The sequence below is a fragment of the Scardinius erythrophthalmus genome (genome assembly GCF_964197995.2).
Source record: "Scardinius erythrophthalmus genome assembly, chromosome: 18".
Classification (NCBI taxonomy): Eukaryota; Metazoa; Chordata; class Actinopteri; order Cypriniformes; family Leuciscidae; genus Scardinius; species Scardinius erythrophthalmus.
In genome coordinates, this window is record NC_138238.1 from 27825313 (window position 1) to 27843768 (window position 18456).

Here is an 18456-nt window from a genome sequence, read left to right on the forward strand (position 1 = left end):
ATGCAGAACCCAAACTTCAACCCCCACAATGTTCAAATCAAATCTACGCCCTTGTCTGTTTGTAATTCTTTTCCTTTTTTCAGTGTCATGTAATTCTCATGATTTATCAATGTTTAATTTACATGATTCCCCCCTTTGTGATTTTATTTTTATTTTTATTTGTTTTAGTTCTGTTGTTGTCTGTTATTATGTATATTTTTGTAAGCATAAAAAAAAAAAAAAATCCCTCTTCGGAGCATCACAAAGTGGTCTCACAAAATGGCAATTTTACCCATCAACCACCGCGGCGCTAGAGCCGCGAAGCTCTATTAACCAATCACAGCAGTTTTATTATTATTAATAATTGAATGCCAGGATAATTTAACAAGGTATGCTGTGTGATGATATACATTTTATATATGTATAAATATTAAAATATATAAACTTTGCTGCCAGACTCGCGTGCAAAGCCCGCGAAAACAATAGGTAGCGAAAACGGAAGTCTGGCCAGTCAGAGCCAGCGCGTGCACACATCCTGACTGTCTACTCCCTGCTGAGAGGAATAACTTGAGAGTTTTCTGGAGGTAAGTACTTTAATTATTCGATATACTTCACAAATTATAACTACAATTATCAATGACGTTTAAAAACATGAACTAAGTGAATTATACAATCTATTAACAGAGGCAAACAACCTGTTGCTGTTAAATCTGTTACGTCACTTGTGCGTGCGCATGTCTGTCATGTTAACGTTTGGCCCTACTTATTTATGATAATTACAATAAAGTATTTCAAAAAACTATGAATCACAGATGCGAAAGGGAACTGAATTCGTTAAACATAAGTTACTCCTGAAGCGCGGCCTCTTCTCAGACAGCGCGTGAACACTGCTCAAGCACCCACAGAAATGGCCGAACGACACGGGAAAATACGATATTCTCTTTTAACCTCACAGCGGTTCTCGGCGCGTGTATGGCCGAAAACATAAATATATGTGCCCATACATAAATATATGTGCCCATGTTATCATTATATCTGCCTGAGAAGTTTTCCTTTGTAGCTTAGATGACATTTTTTTGAGACCATTTTGTCCTGTAACGTTAAAAATCCAGGGCTTTTCAGAGATACCAAATGTTTGGAGTTTGCATCATGACAACCCCCCTATCCTGACTGACACTGACTGGATGATTAAATTCAGCACTCTTATAGAAATATGATTTGATCAATTACATTTTTTTTCGTAATAAATTCACATCTTTGGGGTTTTAAATAAGAATATGACGTTCTGTTATGAGACATGCATCTGTTTTATTCATGTCCACTGTAGAGGACACCGGGACATGCTTGTCAGGCATTTTAGGAGACAAGTGAATAGGAAAGAAATGCTAAATATTTATATGAAATATGAGCTATTATAAAAATGTTGTCTATTTATTACTCGTTATAGCTACTTTTTTTCCATTACGTGTTTCCTAAAAACACATTACTATTCAAATTAGAGACAATGAAAATATACATATCGCATATAATGGAAAACCAAATTTTATATATATATATATATATATATATATATATATATATATATATATATATATATATATATATAAAAACATTAACAAAACTTGTTTTCCCTTATGGGTCTCAGGGAGGATATTGGATTAGGTCTTACAATTACAGCAACCTTAGAAACGTGGTGCTGTCTGTCATTAACGTCAATTAAACAACCAAAGTAAACACCGGTATTCTTATGAACTGTTATACAGCCTAGCATAACAAGAATTTCTCCTTCAATACGCAAAAAAGCCCCAACAGCGTTCATAACTCAGGCAGTTTGTTCTTAGGTTAATTGTGGCCAACACACCACTAAAAGTAAGAAAAACAAGGGAGAAAAACAACATTATCAATGACTTCACAGAATTCCCAATCAAAAGAAATAAACACAATTCCAACAGCTTCCCTTTCACCCTCGCACTTCATTTCCGCTGTTAAAAGACGGACACTCTCTGTGACCAGGCACCATGCGCGCTGACCAGTTAGGGTAGAACAACCTATGAGAAATGGGACAGGAGGGGAGACAGTGGACACAATGGAGGGAGAGAAACACATACCCTTTTTTTTATTTATTTTTTATTCCAAGTAATATCAATCAGCAGCTGGGTTGTTTTATTAGCCTAAGTAATAATAACTCAAAGTTTACTAAATGTGTGTATATATTGATAAAATTAATTCTGTTCAGTCATGTTTCTTATTTTTCTCCATTTTGCTTTTGTGTCAACAGCAGCTAAATGACCCCCAAAAGCTCTTTTAAGAGCTCTTTCAACCATTAAGCATCTTTATCCATGTAAGTATATTTTTGAGACACTTCAGTTAGTATTTGGGCTTATATTCTTTAAAGCTACATCATCATAGCACGTCTATAAATACAGACCTAGGTAATAGTTGATATTACAGTAGTTACTCAGTCTTATTTTACCCATTTTTCTTGTCTGCAAACAGATCATTGTGACTGTGGTGAGCAGGGTGTGGCTGAGAGTGAGAGAACGGAGGCTGGTGAGTGATTGATAATGAGCAACGTACAGGTGTCACTCATCAGTAATCACACTGGCCTCCAGCTATTCTCTCACAGCCCTCAGCTTCTGCCTGCTCGCCACAGTCATCCTCTGCTGTAAGATGTTTTTAAGCACATTCTTAGTTTCACTTTAGATTTATTTTATATATTCATATTAGATTAATTTGCAGCATACACCTCATTCAACATTTTGGACTACTGTAGTGGTTACCTGTAATATATTCTTTTTATTGTTTACTTTTTTAGATTTTGCATCATCCTCCACTGTTTTTTTTTTCTTTTCTCTAATCATCCCTTATTTCAACCAAGGTAAGTTGTCTTTTTTTTTTAAAGCATCACTTAAAGGTGTTTACAGTAATGTTGTCACGATATCAAAATTATTGTTTCGATACCGACACCAAGTCAAGTATTGCGATTTCGATACTTTTCCTGAAAAGGGAGAAACACTCTCAAATATCATTGCTGTGCTTTATTTTAAAACCGGGACAACAATCTAATCATATAACACACTAATAAATGAACATATGAACAGCAGATATATTGAACATTTGAACAAAATATGAAATATAAAAATATACAAAATAAATTAGAGCAATGACATTCAAGGTAAAAAAAGTATAAATTTAGCAGCATTATCTCATTTATCATAAGAAACATAAGAGCTTTATCTTGATTCTGAACTTTGAATAAAAATATGAACAGCGATTATATTAAACAATGTTTAATATTGGTAACATATGATAAGCCTCATTGGTGATATATTTGACATGTGGGGAGAGATTTGTGGAAGGCCTATACTTCATGTTAAACATAAATATATAGCAGCAAAGACAACGTCGGCAGTGTTGGCGGCAAAATAGGCTACAGAATAATTCGTTCTGTATTGAGAGGTGCAATATTTGAAAATCAATCATATTTTTTTAAATTACATTTATATTGTATTTATGTCAACTTTCAAACATCAAAATGCCATTTATTAATATGTATTCGTGTCAAAATGACATAGAAACATCTTTTCCTATTCTATTTTGCCTGGGAACGCTTCCAACACGCTTGCGTGACGCGTGAAAAATAGGCGTCGGTTCTATTCTAGCATGCACGCGTTTTCCGCTTGTCACGCAGGCAGTTAACATGGGAGCCGAAATAAAAACGGACACGACACGCAGCCAGTGTGTCGCCGGCCTTACAAATCTGGAACGCGGTCATTCTTAGAAGTATCGATACTAATAAATTAAGGAATCGTGACGTTTTTAATTTCCGATTTACTTTTGAAGTATCGGAGCACCGTGCAACAGAGCAAGGTAGGCAACGTACCATTTGTCACTCCTCGCGTCATCTTTTTCTACGAGTCATAGACCACTTGTGCTCGCACATGCAGCCATCTCGCTGTAGTGTTTTGTCACATGACACTGACAGCAGCAGATTATTTGCTGCGTGCGTCAGGAAAAAAAACACAGACGTCCATAGGGAGGCGTTTTTTTTTTTTTTTTTTAAGTATCGATACTGATAAATTTAGGTATCGTGACGTTTTTAATTTCCGAGTATCGCGATACTTTTGAAGTCGGTACACCGTGCAACACTAGTTTACAGTTGTATAGTTATTTTCTCTTTAGTGTATATGTGCTTGTCATGGAAGCATAAATGAATTTATTATATTAAACAGAACTTTTAACAAGGTGAATTAGACTGATGACAGGTATACCTGCGTTTTAACACAAAAGGTCTTTGGATTTCCACTTAATTCTAAAATGAATGCTTAATTTGTGGTTATTATTTTTAATGAAAACAACTCATCAATAAAGATGTACAATGCTAAATTTGCTTACCGTATATCTAACATTAAAGGGATACTTCAGGGTTTAGCATTAAGCTTTGTATCAGTAGAAAACCTGTAGTATTTTCAAATTACCCTGCTTTCCACCCTCATATCCCCCTGAGATGAGAGATTTGTTTGTTTGTTTTTTGTTTTTTTTTGGTCTGGAAAAAATCCTCCGATGACGCAAAATTATGATTTTTGCGTCATCTGAGGATTTTTTGTCCAAAGGCTAAAGACTACAGCCAGTAGAAGGCGCTGTTCCGCATGTTCTCAACCCGCCCATAGAGGGTGGGATCTCACTCACAGCATGTCCACAGATAGTGTCAGCTATCTTTTATTTGGAAGCTAAGCTAACAGACTCTTGTTCTGTGGAGAAAGCTGAGTAGTAGGAGAAAGTATTAGGGGTTACCATCCTCTTTTTCCCGGACATGTCCGGCCGTCGAGATCGTCCAAAATGTCCGGGATTCGGCTTTTGCTTTCTGCAGTCGCCATTCATTGTTTACATGCTCACCTTTTGTTTCAATCTAACTGAATTCACTCCGATTGGTGAATCTGAATGTAGTGTTTACATGAACGCTAAACAAGTGATCGGTTGATGTGGATTGATTGATAAGGAAATTCCCGCTCCTCTGTGAGATACGAGAACGGTGCATCTCACCATTGTTGCTCATCATCAGTAAACAAGCCACCAGCCTCGTGTCGCTCTCACTCGTCCTGCTCGCCACAGTAAACCTAATCAATGGAGACTGTAGAACGCAAAAGCCGAATCCAGGAAATTTTGGGCGATCTCGAAATCCCTGTCAGACTCGTCACGGAGACTCACTAGTAGCTAGCCTTGTGTTTAACTGCACTCTCTCACCGGTAGGCATGGCTTCCTAGGGCAGTGAAGCAAGTGCATTCTGGGAGTTGTAGTTTTTCATCCACAAAAGCTAAAAATAAATTTTCTGGCTTTTCTCAGTCTAGAAGGCTCCAAATTCAAAAATAATTTCACATTTCTACTACATAAATTACCCATTTTAAATACACATTCATCTTTCCAGAGCTGAAATATCCCTTTAATGAAGCAAACTTTACATTTAATATTAGTCCTAGAGCAGAAAAAGTTTAATACATTTAAAATACTATAATCACTTGACGCCATTAAACGGCTACTATCGTGCAAAAACTGCAACAAATCCATTATTTATGATTAAAAATCTAAACCAAAAGATTACTTTTAGTATCATAATTATTAAACCGTAATGAATTAAAATTGACTCACCTAATATAGGCGGGACTCAAAAGAGGTCCACGCTTCCAGTCAGCACCTCCTGTCTTTCACAATTTTTTTTTTCTTTTTTTTTTTTTTTCAAATGAATAAAACACACTTTAAGATTCAAAATTAACACTAGAATGCCAAAATATTATATTTAAAAAAAAAAATACCGACATTAAAGACCCTAGAACGCAATTTTACTCTTTGGTTATGAATGCAGCTTGGAAAAAACTGCAAATTCATTATTTAGGATTAAGATTCAACAAGATTTAGTTTAGTATCACAATTATTAAGTTTATGAATACAAATTTACTCACCTTGTTTGCACATATCTTATAACTCGTATCTTATTACACTCATCTCGCAAAGTCGTGATAGCTACACTACACGGAAAGCCAGCTAAAAAAAATCTAGTATGATGCACATGATTTGATAGATGTGTAAAGAATCAATGCAGGAAAAAGGAGAAAAAAAGAAAAACAAAACCAACTAGATTCAATCCACTGTAGCGTTAGTATGATGACACATGATCAGATATTGTTTTTGCAATTTTTATTTTTATTTTTATTTTTATTTTAAATGTATGGATTTATACTGTTCTACCAAACTCTTGTCTCTTTTGACCTGTCTGTAAATACCTGTAATACAGAATAATACTCTTGACTTGTATATTGTTTAATCACTGTCATTTAATGTTTATTTGTTGATTGTAAAGGATGACAGAATTTTACTGTGAACTATCCCTTTAATTTAACTTGCTCTCCTAATCTGCTGTTTCTCTCTCATTATAGGGTAGTGAACATCCTGAGCTTGAACTCATTAGGGATATTCCATGCATATTTTATTTGTGACTCTGTATTGTGTTCACTAGTGATGAATTACAATGAACGCAGCAATCTTAGGAAAAGGGCCCTCAAAAGAGTTGACACTTTTCTTAAATCAGTGAATCATGAGGTGTATGACCATACTGATAATCTAAACTCTCCTGTTAGCATTCCTCCTGGTGGCATTCTCTCTGACTGCAGACCTTCAGATTTGAATCCTACTTGCATCTCTGTTAGTGAGAATACAAACAGTAGCTATGTTTGTAGCAGTACTGGCGAAACAAACGATGAAAGTGATCTCAGAAGCAGCATTACTGACTGGGCACTTCGTTTTGGTGTATCTCTCATTGCGCTTTCTGCTTTATTGGCAATTCTTAGAGTGCATTTACCATTCCTGCCAAAAGATGGAAGGTCACTGTTAAAAACGAAAACAGAGTACAATGTGGAGATGATTGCCGGTGGATCTTTCCACTATTTTGGTATTGTCAATGCTTTCAGAAACACGTTGAGAAGTGTATGTTCTTATTTTACAGACGGGCACACATTTAACATGCAGCTAAATTTTGACGGCATCCCACTTTTCAAAAGTTCTTCAGTTCAACTTTGGCCTATTCTTGGCATGTTCAAAGGTCTATCTAAGAAACCTGTTGTCGTAGGGTTGTTTTGTGGGACCACTAAGCCAAAAAATCTTTCTGACTATCTCAGTCACTTAGTTTGTGAGTTGCAGAGTTTAAGAAGAGGTTTTGTTTTTGGTGGCAAGACTTTCTTTGTCAAGGTAACGTCTATCATGTGTGACGCTCCAGCACAAGCCTTTATCAAAGGTATAAAATCTCACACAGGATACTATGGCTGTGACAAATGTCAGCAGAAAGGTTCCTATGTGAAACACCGCATGACATTTCCTGAGAACGATGCCTCCTGTAGAACAGATGAAGCTTTTCGACTGGGATTAGATGAGGAACACCATCTAACACACTGTCCTCTTCTAGAAACTGACATTGACATGGTAACGGGTTTTCCTCATGATTACATGCACCTTGTGTGTTTGGGTGTAGTGAGACGTCTAACGGATCTGTGGTGTGGTGCAGTGGGCCCCCTGCGTACAAGACTTTCGAGCATTCAAGTCTTGGGTATCTCTGAGAGACTGGTAGCATTGAAGGAGTTCATTCCAGCAGAGTTTGCCAGAAAGCCTAGGGCTCTCAGTGAGAGACTTCGTTGGAAGGCAACTGAATTCCGCCAACTGTTGCTGTACACAGGCCCTGTTGTTTTAAAGAGTGTGTTGCCTCGCCAGGTTTATGATAACTTTATGCTTTTGTCTGTTGCCATCTACATCTTGGCAAATTCAAAATATTGTATCGAAATGAATGATTTGGCTCACTCCTTTTTGGTATCATTTGTTGAGCATTATGGCTTGTTGTATGGCAAAGAGATGGTGGTATACAACATTCATGGCTTGGTACATCTTGCTAGTGATGTTAAAGTGCATGGTCCTTTAGATGGCATATCTGGCTTCCCCTATGAAAATTATCTTGGTGAGCTTAAGAGATTGGTAAGGAAGCCTCACAATCCACTTGCACAGATAATCCGCAGGCTGTCAGAACATGAGGAAAGGAACTGTTATTCCACTGATGAAATATCACTGATGTGCCCCCATAAAAATGGACCTGTACCACAAACACTGACAGAAGCAGTACATCAGTTCAGACAGCTTACTGTTGATGGTGTCATGCTGCGAATATCGAGCAAAGATGATTGCATTTCTATTCATGGCAAAGTGATTTCAGTAAAAAACATCATTGCTTATGGGGGTAAAGAGTATGTTATGTTTCAAGAGTATAGAGAGAAAGAGGCCTTATACACTTACCCTCTTGACTCCAGAAACATGGGAGTATTCATCGTGTCCAATTTGTCAACAGTGATGCACTTTACTGAGCTCACAAAGCCCTGGCAGAAGTGTGTGAGGTTGCCTCTGGGAGACAAATTTGCAGTCTTCCCTCTGACTCACACATCTTAATAATATCACCAATTAATGTACATAGTTCTTGAGAAGCAGCAACACCATTTCTGGATTATATTGTGGGACATGCTTTTGTAAGTGGCATTTATATGAATTCGTTTTTTAAATGAAGTCTAAAATTAATTACAACTCTTGTTTTTTTCAGCCAATGTATCATATCGTAATCTTTTTAACCACAAATGAAGTCGAGGTTGTCCCCCATAATTGGGTAAGGGACAATGTTTGTATGTGGCCTCCATACAAATATGAAGATTAAAGAGTTAAAGCCATAAAATCAATGGTAAAGCCAGGACCATCCTGGACTCCCTTCAAAATCCGGATTATTTTTACTAGAGGTACATATCCTTAGCTTCCATGGGTCAGATTTACTAACAGGTTGCACCAGCATAAACCGTCTTTTGGTGTCGGGATTTATTAAAGACACTAAAGGTGTGAACAGTTGTTTTTGCGGCTGACCTTGTTGCATATGCGGTTTTAAGAGTTTCCCTTTCAAACTCATGCAGAATCATTCAGATTAATTTAAATGAATCATGCAAGGTGATTAACTAAGGTTTGTGCTAGTTAATTTCCTGGTATTTGCACCATTGTTTACCTCCCCCCAAAAAAGAGATTGTGCCTATTTAGTAAATCTGGCCCGTATATATATATATATAAACTAAATACCTGTAATATATAAACTAAATACTAAATACCTAAATATATATATATATATATATATATATATATATATATATATATATATATATATATATATATATATATATATATATATATATATAAATAAATTTTCTTCATTTTCTCCTATTATTTATTCATAATTTCTCTTTAATGTTTTTTTTAGTTTGCTTCACAGAAACCTTGTTGTTTATCTATACAGAAACATATGAAGAAGCTCGCCAAAAACTACCAGAGGCAGAAATAAACACAGACCTTACAGACGTGGACTCGCCCCCCGTTAGAAGAAAAAGACACATGTAAATACAGCACATACAGAGCAGAGTATGGCTGCTGAATGAGGACAATCAATTGAATAATTGATTTTTTTCTTCAGTAAAAGGGCACGTTATTTCGATGATAGTGAAACTGAGGATGAAGCAAACTTTCCACTTCCAGCAGCGCCAGAAGTGCAAATCAACCCCATCAGGAAATGTAAGATTGGCCAATTTGTGCCACAGTTATAGTTCTATTAATTTGTTTTATTAACACATTTGTTTTTTGTGAATTCATTTGAGGAATGCTATCATCAGTTCTGGAAATACACTTTTGTCTTTGAATTTAGTAGGGCTGTCACAAACGATTATTTTTTTGTAATCTGTTTATTATGCTCTGCTTGCATGCTCTGATAATATCTTTCTAGGACAATCTATGAAATCTGATTCTGTTGCATAGAACTGAATAAAGAATAATATATTAATTTGAATATATATATTTATTTTATTATGGACCTATTTTCTGTCCAATTTTTGTGTTACTTTCAAAATAATTGTGGCTATTTTTGTTTATTGACTTATTTTTTTTTAATTCAGGAAAATGATTGATTATTTTTGCCAAGTGCATCCAGAAGTTTCGGTTTCGGCCCAGAATTTTAATTTCGGTGCATCCCTACTTAATACATATTATGTAAAAACAATGAGGCATACAATTGGTTTAAATAAAGCAGGGCTCGACATTAAGCCTTGTCGTGTTTGTCCTTCGGACAAGTAAATCGGTCATTCACTTGGATTTTTTTGTGTTGTAAATATAATTTATTTTGAAGCAATATTCTCATCAATGTTAAATCAGCTTTGACGAATCTAAATCTGCATATTTTTACATTTAAAGGGGTCATATAATGCCATTTTTGTACAAGCTAATATGATTCTTTAGGGTCTAAATTAAAAGTTTGTAATATACTTTAATTAAAAATTCTCATTAGTATTGTAAGAACTAATTTTACCTGGTCAAAAACAGCTCTGTTTTCAGCACGCCGTTTAAGTGCATGTGTCTTTAAATGATAATGAGCTGTGCTGACCCCGCCCCTCTGTTCTGTGCGTACCCCTTTTGAAATAACACAATAACCATAACGCGCTGTTCATTATAAACGTGGGATTATGAATTATATTGAGAACGCCGTACATAGAAAACATGCCGTAATGTAAACAGCCGCATTCATCGTGAAGCGTGCTAATGATTTGCAAAGATCAATATAAATATTAATATAAAGGTTAATAAAACATTACACTCACTTCTTCTGGAGGTGCAGCAGGAACACGAATAGTTGGTACCGATCCTTTTTTCAGGAGCAGCTTCTTAGCAAAACCAGCTTTACTGACCCTCGTTTGTAAAGCAGTCTGGTGTGTGAAATGATTCGCGCAAACATGAAAGCTTGACGTTGATCGTGGGGAATATTCCCTTCGAAAACAAACTCAGCCACTGCGTCTTCAGCTGTACGGATTTAGGAACATCAAAATGATGCTGTGTTCCTTATTACACCCAAGAACAGAACACCACAATCGCTTAGACGACATTCTGCTCATAGACAGTGCTCCAGTCCAGCATATCAACAGTGACCGCGTCGGTCCGCATGGGCTATGATTGACAGCTCGCTCACGAGCGAGGGTGGGTCTGTGTTGAAACGCTGCTGTCAATCAACAATCGTGGGAGGGGCGTCGATTTTTGTGACGTCACATGGTCGAACGGCTTGATTTGAGAGAGGGGAAAACATATGAAGATTAAAAAAAAAACACTGGATGGATTTTTATCATTTTATGATGGTTGTGTACAGGCACTGCCAACACACATTTCAGTACAATCAACTTGTAAAAGTGCATGTACCGTTATATGACTCCTTTAACCTGTTAAGCTGCAACCCCACTTTTGAAAAATCCCAAGAAATGACATACCCAAACTGAAACAGATACAGTTCATGAACCCTTTGTACTAAAAGCACAAGTATGATCTCATTTGAAAGCTGACACCTGGCAGTTTATTGTAATGTAGAATTAATTATTGTCATAATGACAAAAATTGTTATAAATAGCTTCAAAGTTTTGTAAAGTTATTAGAAATTATTTTTTATGAAACATCCTCATGAAAATAAAATTGAAGTTGGCCCTGGAGCAGTCTAGAAATGCACTACAGCTAATGCCACATGTCTAAACATTTTATGTTTAAAATCTTAAGATAATAAGTCCAAAACTCTGTATTTAGTGAAATGTTTTTCAAGACCATGTCATGTGACTTTATTTTGATTTGATGCTAAAATGCTACTGATATTTAGTGTCATCTTCTTACCATCTATGCAGTATATTGTCTTTATTGTTTTGTGGTGCAAACGAGCCCCATTCAGTCTCAGTCTCCCCCTGCACACATTCACACCTCTCCAGCCAGGTTATGGCTCTAAATATGCATTGCTTTTGTCTGCATTAGTTACTAACGACTGGCTATTCACATGCTATTCATATGGTTTCACTTTCAATCACCAATTTCTTTTCTCAAAGTTCACCCTTACATTCTAAACTGTTTTAAATGCATTTCTTGAATAAAGAAACATTTCAGTAAGCATTCAAAAAATAATAAAAATATAAGGTGGCAGGTGCACGTAGGGCTAGCTAGCATGTTAGCTTAGCACACCATCAATACACGACAATTTATGAGATTAAAACCATGTTTGTGCTTATAAACTTACTTTATAAAGCAAATCGAGTATTTTAAATAATTTTCTGTGATCTAATTTGGCTTCAGATAAAAAAATCAGACAGAAAATATACTATTGTATACTGTTCTGCACAATGATAGTCTATATAGATTAGCATTACATTATACATATAATCTATTATTATGGAAATACCTGGCATGGATTGAAAAACACAGGTAACTCAAATATCATAGCAAACATGTTTATTGTCTTCAAAACGACTGTATCTCCATGTTACAGCCATAGTTACAGCGCGATCTCTTGTTAGCTGTGTGTGTGTTCGAGGCTTCCTGGATTGTCACATGATTATGGCACTTCTTCATGTTCTAATACTGTGCACAGGGCGGCGAGGGCGCCCTCATGCTATTGGTATGAATTGAAATGCATTAACAGAGTATACAAACGCTCATAATGATTACATCGACGCATTTGGGTATAAATTCAATAAATATTATTCCTGTCTATAGAAATCTGATGTAAACCTATGAGAATCTATCAATATTTCTCCAAATCTGCACATTATTGAGCTAAAGCCCTGAGGGACGTTGTTTTGTGTATCGCTGTCATGACGACGGCACGGGAGTTTTTTTATGAATGAAAGCGGCTGACGCGCATAATTCATATCAAAGGTATCGACTCATTTTTTCATTTCATAACTCCTGACACAAATTAAGAAATAACTGTCGCTATAAGTTTCTCAGAATACAATAGTGGTCAAATTCTGAAACTTGAGTCTTATATCTTTGTAATGATGTATAGTTTGTCAAGGTATAACATTAAATCTGATAGTAACTTTGAACTATTTATAAAAAAAACCGCTTCAGTGCGCCCGCGCTCTGGCAACGGTTAACAGGTTAAAAGGCATTTTTCCCCTAATCGTATTAAATGTCTGCTCCATCGTTCATTTTAAATTCTTACATTTGAACAATTACTTTTTGAATAATGAGACACTATAGGGATTTTATAAATTATCTCAGTATGTTTACTGAGTTTCTATGTGTGCTGCACTCATTAGGTTCGATTTCTTGAGAGGTTAAGCAAGCCACAACAGTGAAAACCTTGCGGACCGTACATTATTATCATTCACTTTCGATTGCCACACACATTAAATTATTGTAGAATCATTTCTCCCTCTTGTTTTCCTGTACAGGTACCAGCAGAGCAGGGAATTACTCTCTACCACTGGCCAGAGAGGACGCAGAGACTATGAATTGTGAGTATTTGAAAACACTGGGCATGCGAGTTACAGAGTAGATGTGCTTCAATTTGATAATAGTTAGACTTGAACTTGCCTCAAAGCTCCTGAACACTGACCTCCAATTTCTCCCTTCTTGTTTTCCTGTACAGGTACCAGCAGAGCAGGGAATTACTCTCTACCACTGGCCAGAGAGGACGCAGAGACTATGAATTGTGAGTATTTGAAAACACTGGGCATGTGAGTTACAGAGTAGATGTGCTTCAATTTGATAATACTTAGACTTGAACTTGCCTCAAAGCTCCTGAACTCTGACCTCTCCAATTTCTCCCTTCTTGATTTCCTGTACAGGTACCAGCAGAGCAGGGAATAACTCTCTACCACTGGCCAGAGAGGACGCAGAGACTATGAATTGTGAGTATTTGAAAACACTGGGGATGTGAGTTACAGAGTAGATGTGCTTCAATTTGATAATAGTTAGACTTGAACTTGCCTCAAAGCTCCTGAACACTGACCTCCAATTTCTCCCTCTTGTTTTCCTGTACAGGTACCAGCAGAGCAGGGAATTACTCTCTACCACTGGCCAGAGAGGACGCAGAGACTATAAATTGTAAGTATTTGAAAACACTGGGCATGTGAGTTACAGAGTAGATGTGCTTCAATTTGGTAATAGTTAGACTTGAACTTGCCTCAAAGCTCCTGAACTCTGACCTCTCCAATTTCTCCTTTCTTGATTTCCTGTACAGGTACCAGCAGAGCAGGGAATAACTCTCTACCACTGGCCAGAGAGGACGCAGAGACTATGAATTGTGAGTATTTGAAAACACTGGGCATGTGAGTTACAGAGTAGATGTGCTTCAATTTGATAATAGTTAGACTTGAACTTGCCTCAAAGCTCCTGAACACTGACCTCTCCAATTCCTCCCTCTTGTTTTCCCAGGGTAGCCGCGGGGTCTTAAAAGTCTTAAAAAGGTCTTAAATATCATGTTCCTAAATTAAGGCCTTAAAAAGTCTTAAATTCCGTTGTCCAAGTCTTAATTTTTCAAATGAAGGTCTTAAATTTCATTATACTAGCCTATTTATTCAAAGTCAACCTGGCTGCAAACGCAACGTGAAAATTCAACAGGGTTTAGCGTAACGTCAGAGAACGTCTAATTTCTAGTATGCACAAACAATAGTTTGGGTTTTCGCGCCGGCGGCAATTGATCAACATTCTAATCAATCAGTCGAGAGGAGAGACATCATGGGGAAGTGTCGTTCGGTTCAGTGTACGCATTTTCAAACCGAACGGTTCGTTGGACCATTTTTCCTGCCGACCAAAATTTCATTATTTCAAATGTAGGCGCGTTGCGCGTGGCAAGCGCATTCATAATGTAAGAGACGCCGGCGCGACCACAACATTGTCCAACATCAAATGTGCAAACGTAATGTAAGCGGAACGAAACTGGGCTACTCGTTATTGTGTGGTTGAAGGACCGCTTATCAGTTTGGACCAGTGCAGCGCGAGCCGATCTTGATCAAGCGACACTGTTACACAGCGCTAATAAGAGATCCAGTAAATAAATCATTTGAATTCGCCACTGAAGTAATAACATCGCTGCGAGATCTAGTGAGAAACATTCACATTTCTCAGTTTTTAACGGATCAAACAGCGCTGACGTGGAAACCAGGAGAAACATTGTGCCATGAATGAACTATCCAGAGTCCACAGATCAGCAACATTCACCATGGGTTTACTGTAGTAACACTAACTGCAACCATGGAAGTTTGGCAGGAATAGTAGGCTATAATGCTTTCAAGTAACGTTACGTTGGTTTTATTTTGACATTATGAATACAATTGCTGCCCTCAAATGTTAATCTGAACTAAAAATAGACCTTTGTTTATAACTACTACAATATTAGGTTACATTTCATTTTTTTTCCAAGGAGCTGTTTTGTTTATGCTCCTAAGAAGAGTCTATTATAGCTCCATCATTGGTCAAAGTGTGTTAGTTTTAATAAGTAAAATAATAATAAAAAAATTTTTTATCTGGCATTTATTTCTTTTTGCTGTATCGAAAACGTACCAAACAGTGACACAAGTGTATCGTATTGAACCGAACCGTGAATTTTGTGAACAGTTGCACCCCTACGATCTATATATCTCTTACCTATCTGTCTACCGCTCTGAAGCAATGGTTGAAGCAATTTGAATACTGAGAAACTTTACTAAGACGATTTGAAAAGTTAGTTTATCTGTTTATTGTTATGAATGTTTGATATTTACCAAAAACATCACTTTGCAGTGTATTTTTAATTAAAACATTTGTTACTAATAGTCATTATTGGGATTTGATCTGGTGTTTTACGACTGCATAATGTGTGCGATGTAGGTCTTAATTTTCATTAAAGTGGTCTTAAAAAGGTCTTAAAAAAGTCTTAAATTTGGGGTGATAAAACCTGGGGAAACCCTGTTTCCTGTACAGGTACCAGCAGAGCAGGGAATTACTCTCTACCACTGGCCAGAGAGGACGCAGAGACTATGAATTGTGAGTATTTGAAAACACTGGGCATGTGAGTTAAAGAGTAGATGTGCTTCAATTTGATAATACTTAGACTTGAACTTGCCTCAAAGCTCCTGAACTCTGACCTCTCCAATTTCTCCCTTCTTGATTTCCTGTACAGGTACCAGCAGAGCAGGGAATTACTCTCTACCACTGGCCAGAGAGGACGCAGAGACTATGAATTGTGAGTATTTGAAAACACTGGGCATGTGAGTTAAAGAGTAGATGTGCTTCAATTTGATAATACTTAGACTTGAACTTGCCTCAAAGCTCCTGAACACTGACCTCTCCAATTCCTCCCTTCTTGATTTCCTGTACAGGTACCAGCAGAGCAGGGAATTACTCTCTACCACTGGCCAGAGAGGACGCAGAGACTATGAATTGTGAGTATTTGAAAACACTGGGGATGCGAGTTACAGAGTATATGTGCTTCAATTTGATAATTCATAGATGCCACCTATGTCACTACAAATAGAACGCCGCCATATTTACGACCGACTCGCCCGTTATGGCCACCCAAACTGCCCGTTTGAATGAGAGAGAGACAGAGATACCTGGAGAAAATTTCAATTTTAGGCTCCGATCCTTATTTGTTACCCCCAGTTTTCTTTTGTCCATTATTATGGCCTCTCATGATATATATAGAAATACTTAAGTCATAGAGCTTCATGGCGCGCGTTCATGAGAGTCGAGGCGATGTCATGAATGAATCTATGAATCTGCAGCTGTTCGGCTGGCATGAATGAATCTATCTAATCCGAACAGCAGCACTGGCAGAGTCCAGCTGAGACACCAGCATCAGCACAGCCAGAGACATCAGCCGAATATCATAAAAGACTGCCATATCTGTCCGAAAGAACAGAGGTTCAATTATAGAGAAGGTTTAATACACACACATATCTAAATGAAATAATATTTCGAGTCAAATCTTATTAAATCATTCACTCACGATTTGGCTGCGATTAAAAGCTATCAAGAGGTAAAGATCATCAGTGATTATAATATAACGACTTAAATTGCAGTTTGTTCGTCACATAAAGCTAACATAACGGACGAGTCGTATTAGATCACTTTTATGATACTTTTGTGATGTTTTGTTTTGTCTTTTATTATTTATTTATTTATTTATTTATTTTTTGCGTGACAGCCCCCAGTAGGCTAACGTTAATCATTCACTTTCATTACATCGACAAGAAGAGTCTCCATTAGGCTACATATTCAAAAATGTCCCTTTGTCTTCCACGGAAAGTAAACTTAAGGATTTGCATATGAAGGTGAGTAAATGACGGCAGAATTATAATTTTTGGAAGAACTAACCTTAGTCCTTTAATATGCATTTTAAGGCTGAGATTATGCATCGTCTGCAGAGCTAACGTTACTTACACAAAATAACATCTAAAGCGCATGTGACAAAGACAATATCGTTATGAACTTCAGAAAAATATTTATTAGATTTAGGTAGGTATTAACTAACAGACAGACAGAGTTATATTCAAAACAACTCCAAATCTTACTAACTTACCATGATAAAGTGCTTTAACATTTAAACAGATCCAACAAATAAAATGAAGAAAAAACATTATCTGTCGATATCTGTCTGTATAATGTTGGGCATTGAGAGTATAATGGAAATATAATTAACCACAAACCAACATGAGACTTCAAGTCTTTTAAATAAATGATTCTCTCTTCTATCCTTTTCTTTTGGTATAGAATAAAATAACAATTCGAGGCTCCTCTTTCGACTGTTGTTGCAGCCAACTGCACAACATATTGCAGGCATTGCTGAGACCGTTGGTCGTAAAGATGGCGGCGCAAAGCTACAGTGACGTCATGTGAACCGAACAAATAGTTAGCCTCAAAGCTCCTGAACACTGACCTCTCCAATTCCTCCCTCTTGTTTTCCTGTACAGGTACCAGCAGAGCAGGGAATTACTCTCTACCACTGGCCAGAGAGGACGCAGAGACTATGAATTGTGAGTATTTGAAGAAAACACAGATGTACTAGTCAAGTCGTTTTATGAAAAAAGGTAGGACAAATTGCAACAGAAGCAAATTCAACTGATTTTTGTATCCTGAATATGTCCTGAGTAAGGGAAAAAAAGCCCAGAAGAATCCCTTTAGGCGAAAGTTTAGAAAGACCCAAATATAGCCTATTCATTATTTTTCTCATGATTAGGGTAACATTTTTAACCTGTATATCACCATGAGAATTACTGAGTTGATTACTTGCATCAAGACAAACAAAAAAATTATAAGTTTTTTACAATGTTGTTAACATGGGCAAACGGTGCATAATCTAATTATGTATGTGCTAATTTGCATAAATACCACAACAGATCTAAACATTGGGTATAGCCAAGTGAAAATGTCTTGTTGGCATATAACAGTAAAAGACTTGATGGTAAGGTCTGAATGGAACCTGTTTAGGCTACCCATGAGCATTAATACATAGATGGAAGTACTTTAAACCAGCCTTTATTACTTAATATTGCAGAGATATAGGTTTGGGGATGGGTCTGTGGGACTGTTTCTGGGAGATGAGTCTGAGGGAACAGGAGAGAAGGGGTAAGGAAAATG

General features: G+C 36.9%; 1 protein-coding gene across 2 annotated transcripts in view; it reads left to right on the forward strand.

The window, feature by feature from the left end:
* The first annotated feature begins 479 nt into the window (after positions 1-479).
* Positions 480-18456, forward strand: part of sult1st6 (sulfotransferase family 1, cytosolic sulfotransferase 6) — a 136925-nt gene continuing 118948 nt past the window's right edge. For both annotated transcript variants that reach the window (XM_081392131.1, XM_081392132.1), the window contains exons 1-15: positions 480-563; positions 2258-2320; positions 2795-2857; positions 8606-8795; positions 9338-9434; positions 9512-9609; positions 13287-13349; positions 13484-13546; positions 13683-13745; positions 13879-13941; positions 14078-14140; positions 15799-15861; positions 15998-16060; positions 16197-16259; positions 17790-17852. In XM_081392131.1, the coding sequence (XP_081248257.1) occupies positions 8738-8795; positions 9338-9434; positions 9512-9609; positions 13287-13349; positions 13484-13546; positions 13683-13745; positions 13879-13941; positions 14078-14140; positions 15799-15861; positions 15998-16060; positions 16197-16259; positions 17790-17852 (820 nt within the window). In that variant the 5' untranslated portion in view covers positions 480-563; positions 2258-2320; positions 2795-2857; positions 8606-8737. The remainder of the gene's footprint in view (positions 564-2257; positions 2321-2794; positions 2858-8605; positions 8796-9337; positions 9435-9511; positions 9610-13286; positions 13350-13483; positions 13547-13682; positions 13746-13878; positions 13942-14077; positions 14141-15798; positions 15862-15997; positions 16061-16196; positions 16260-17789; positions 17853-18456) is intronic.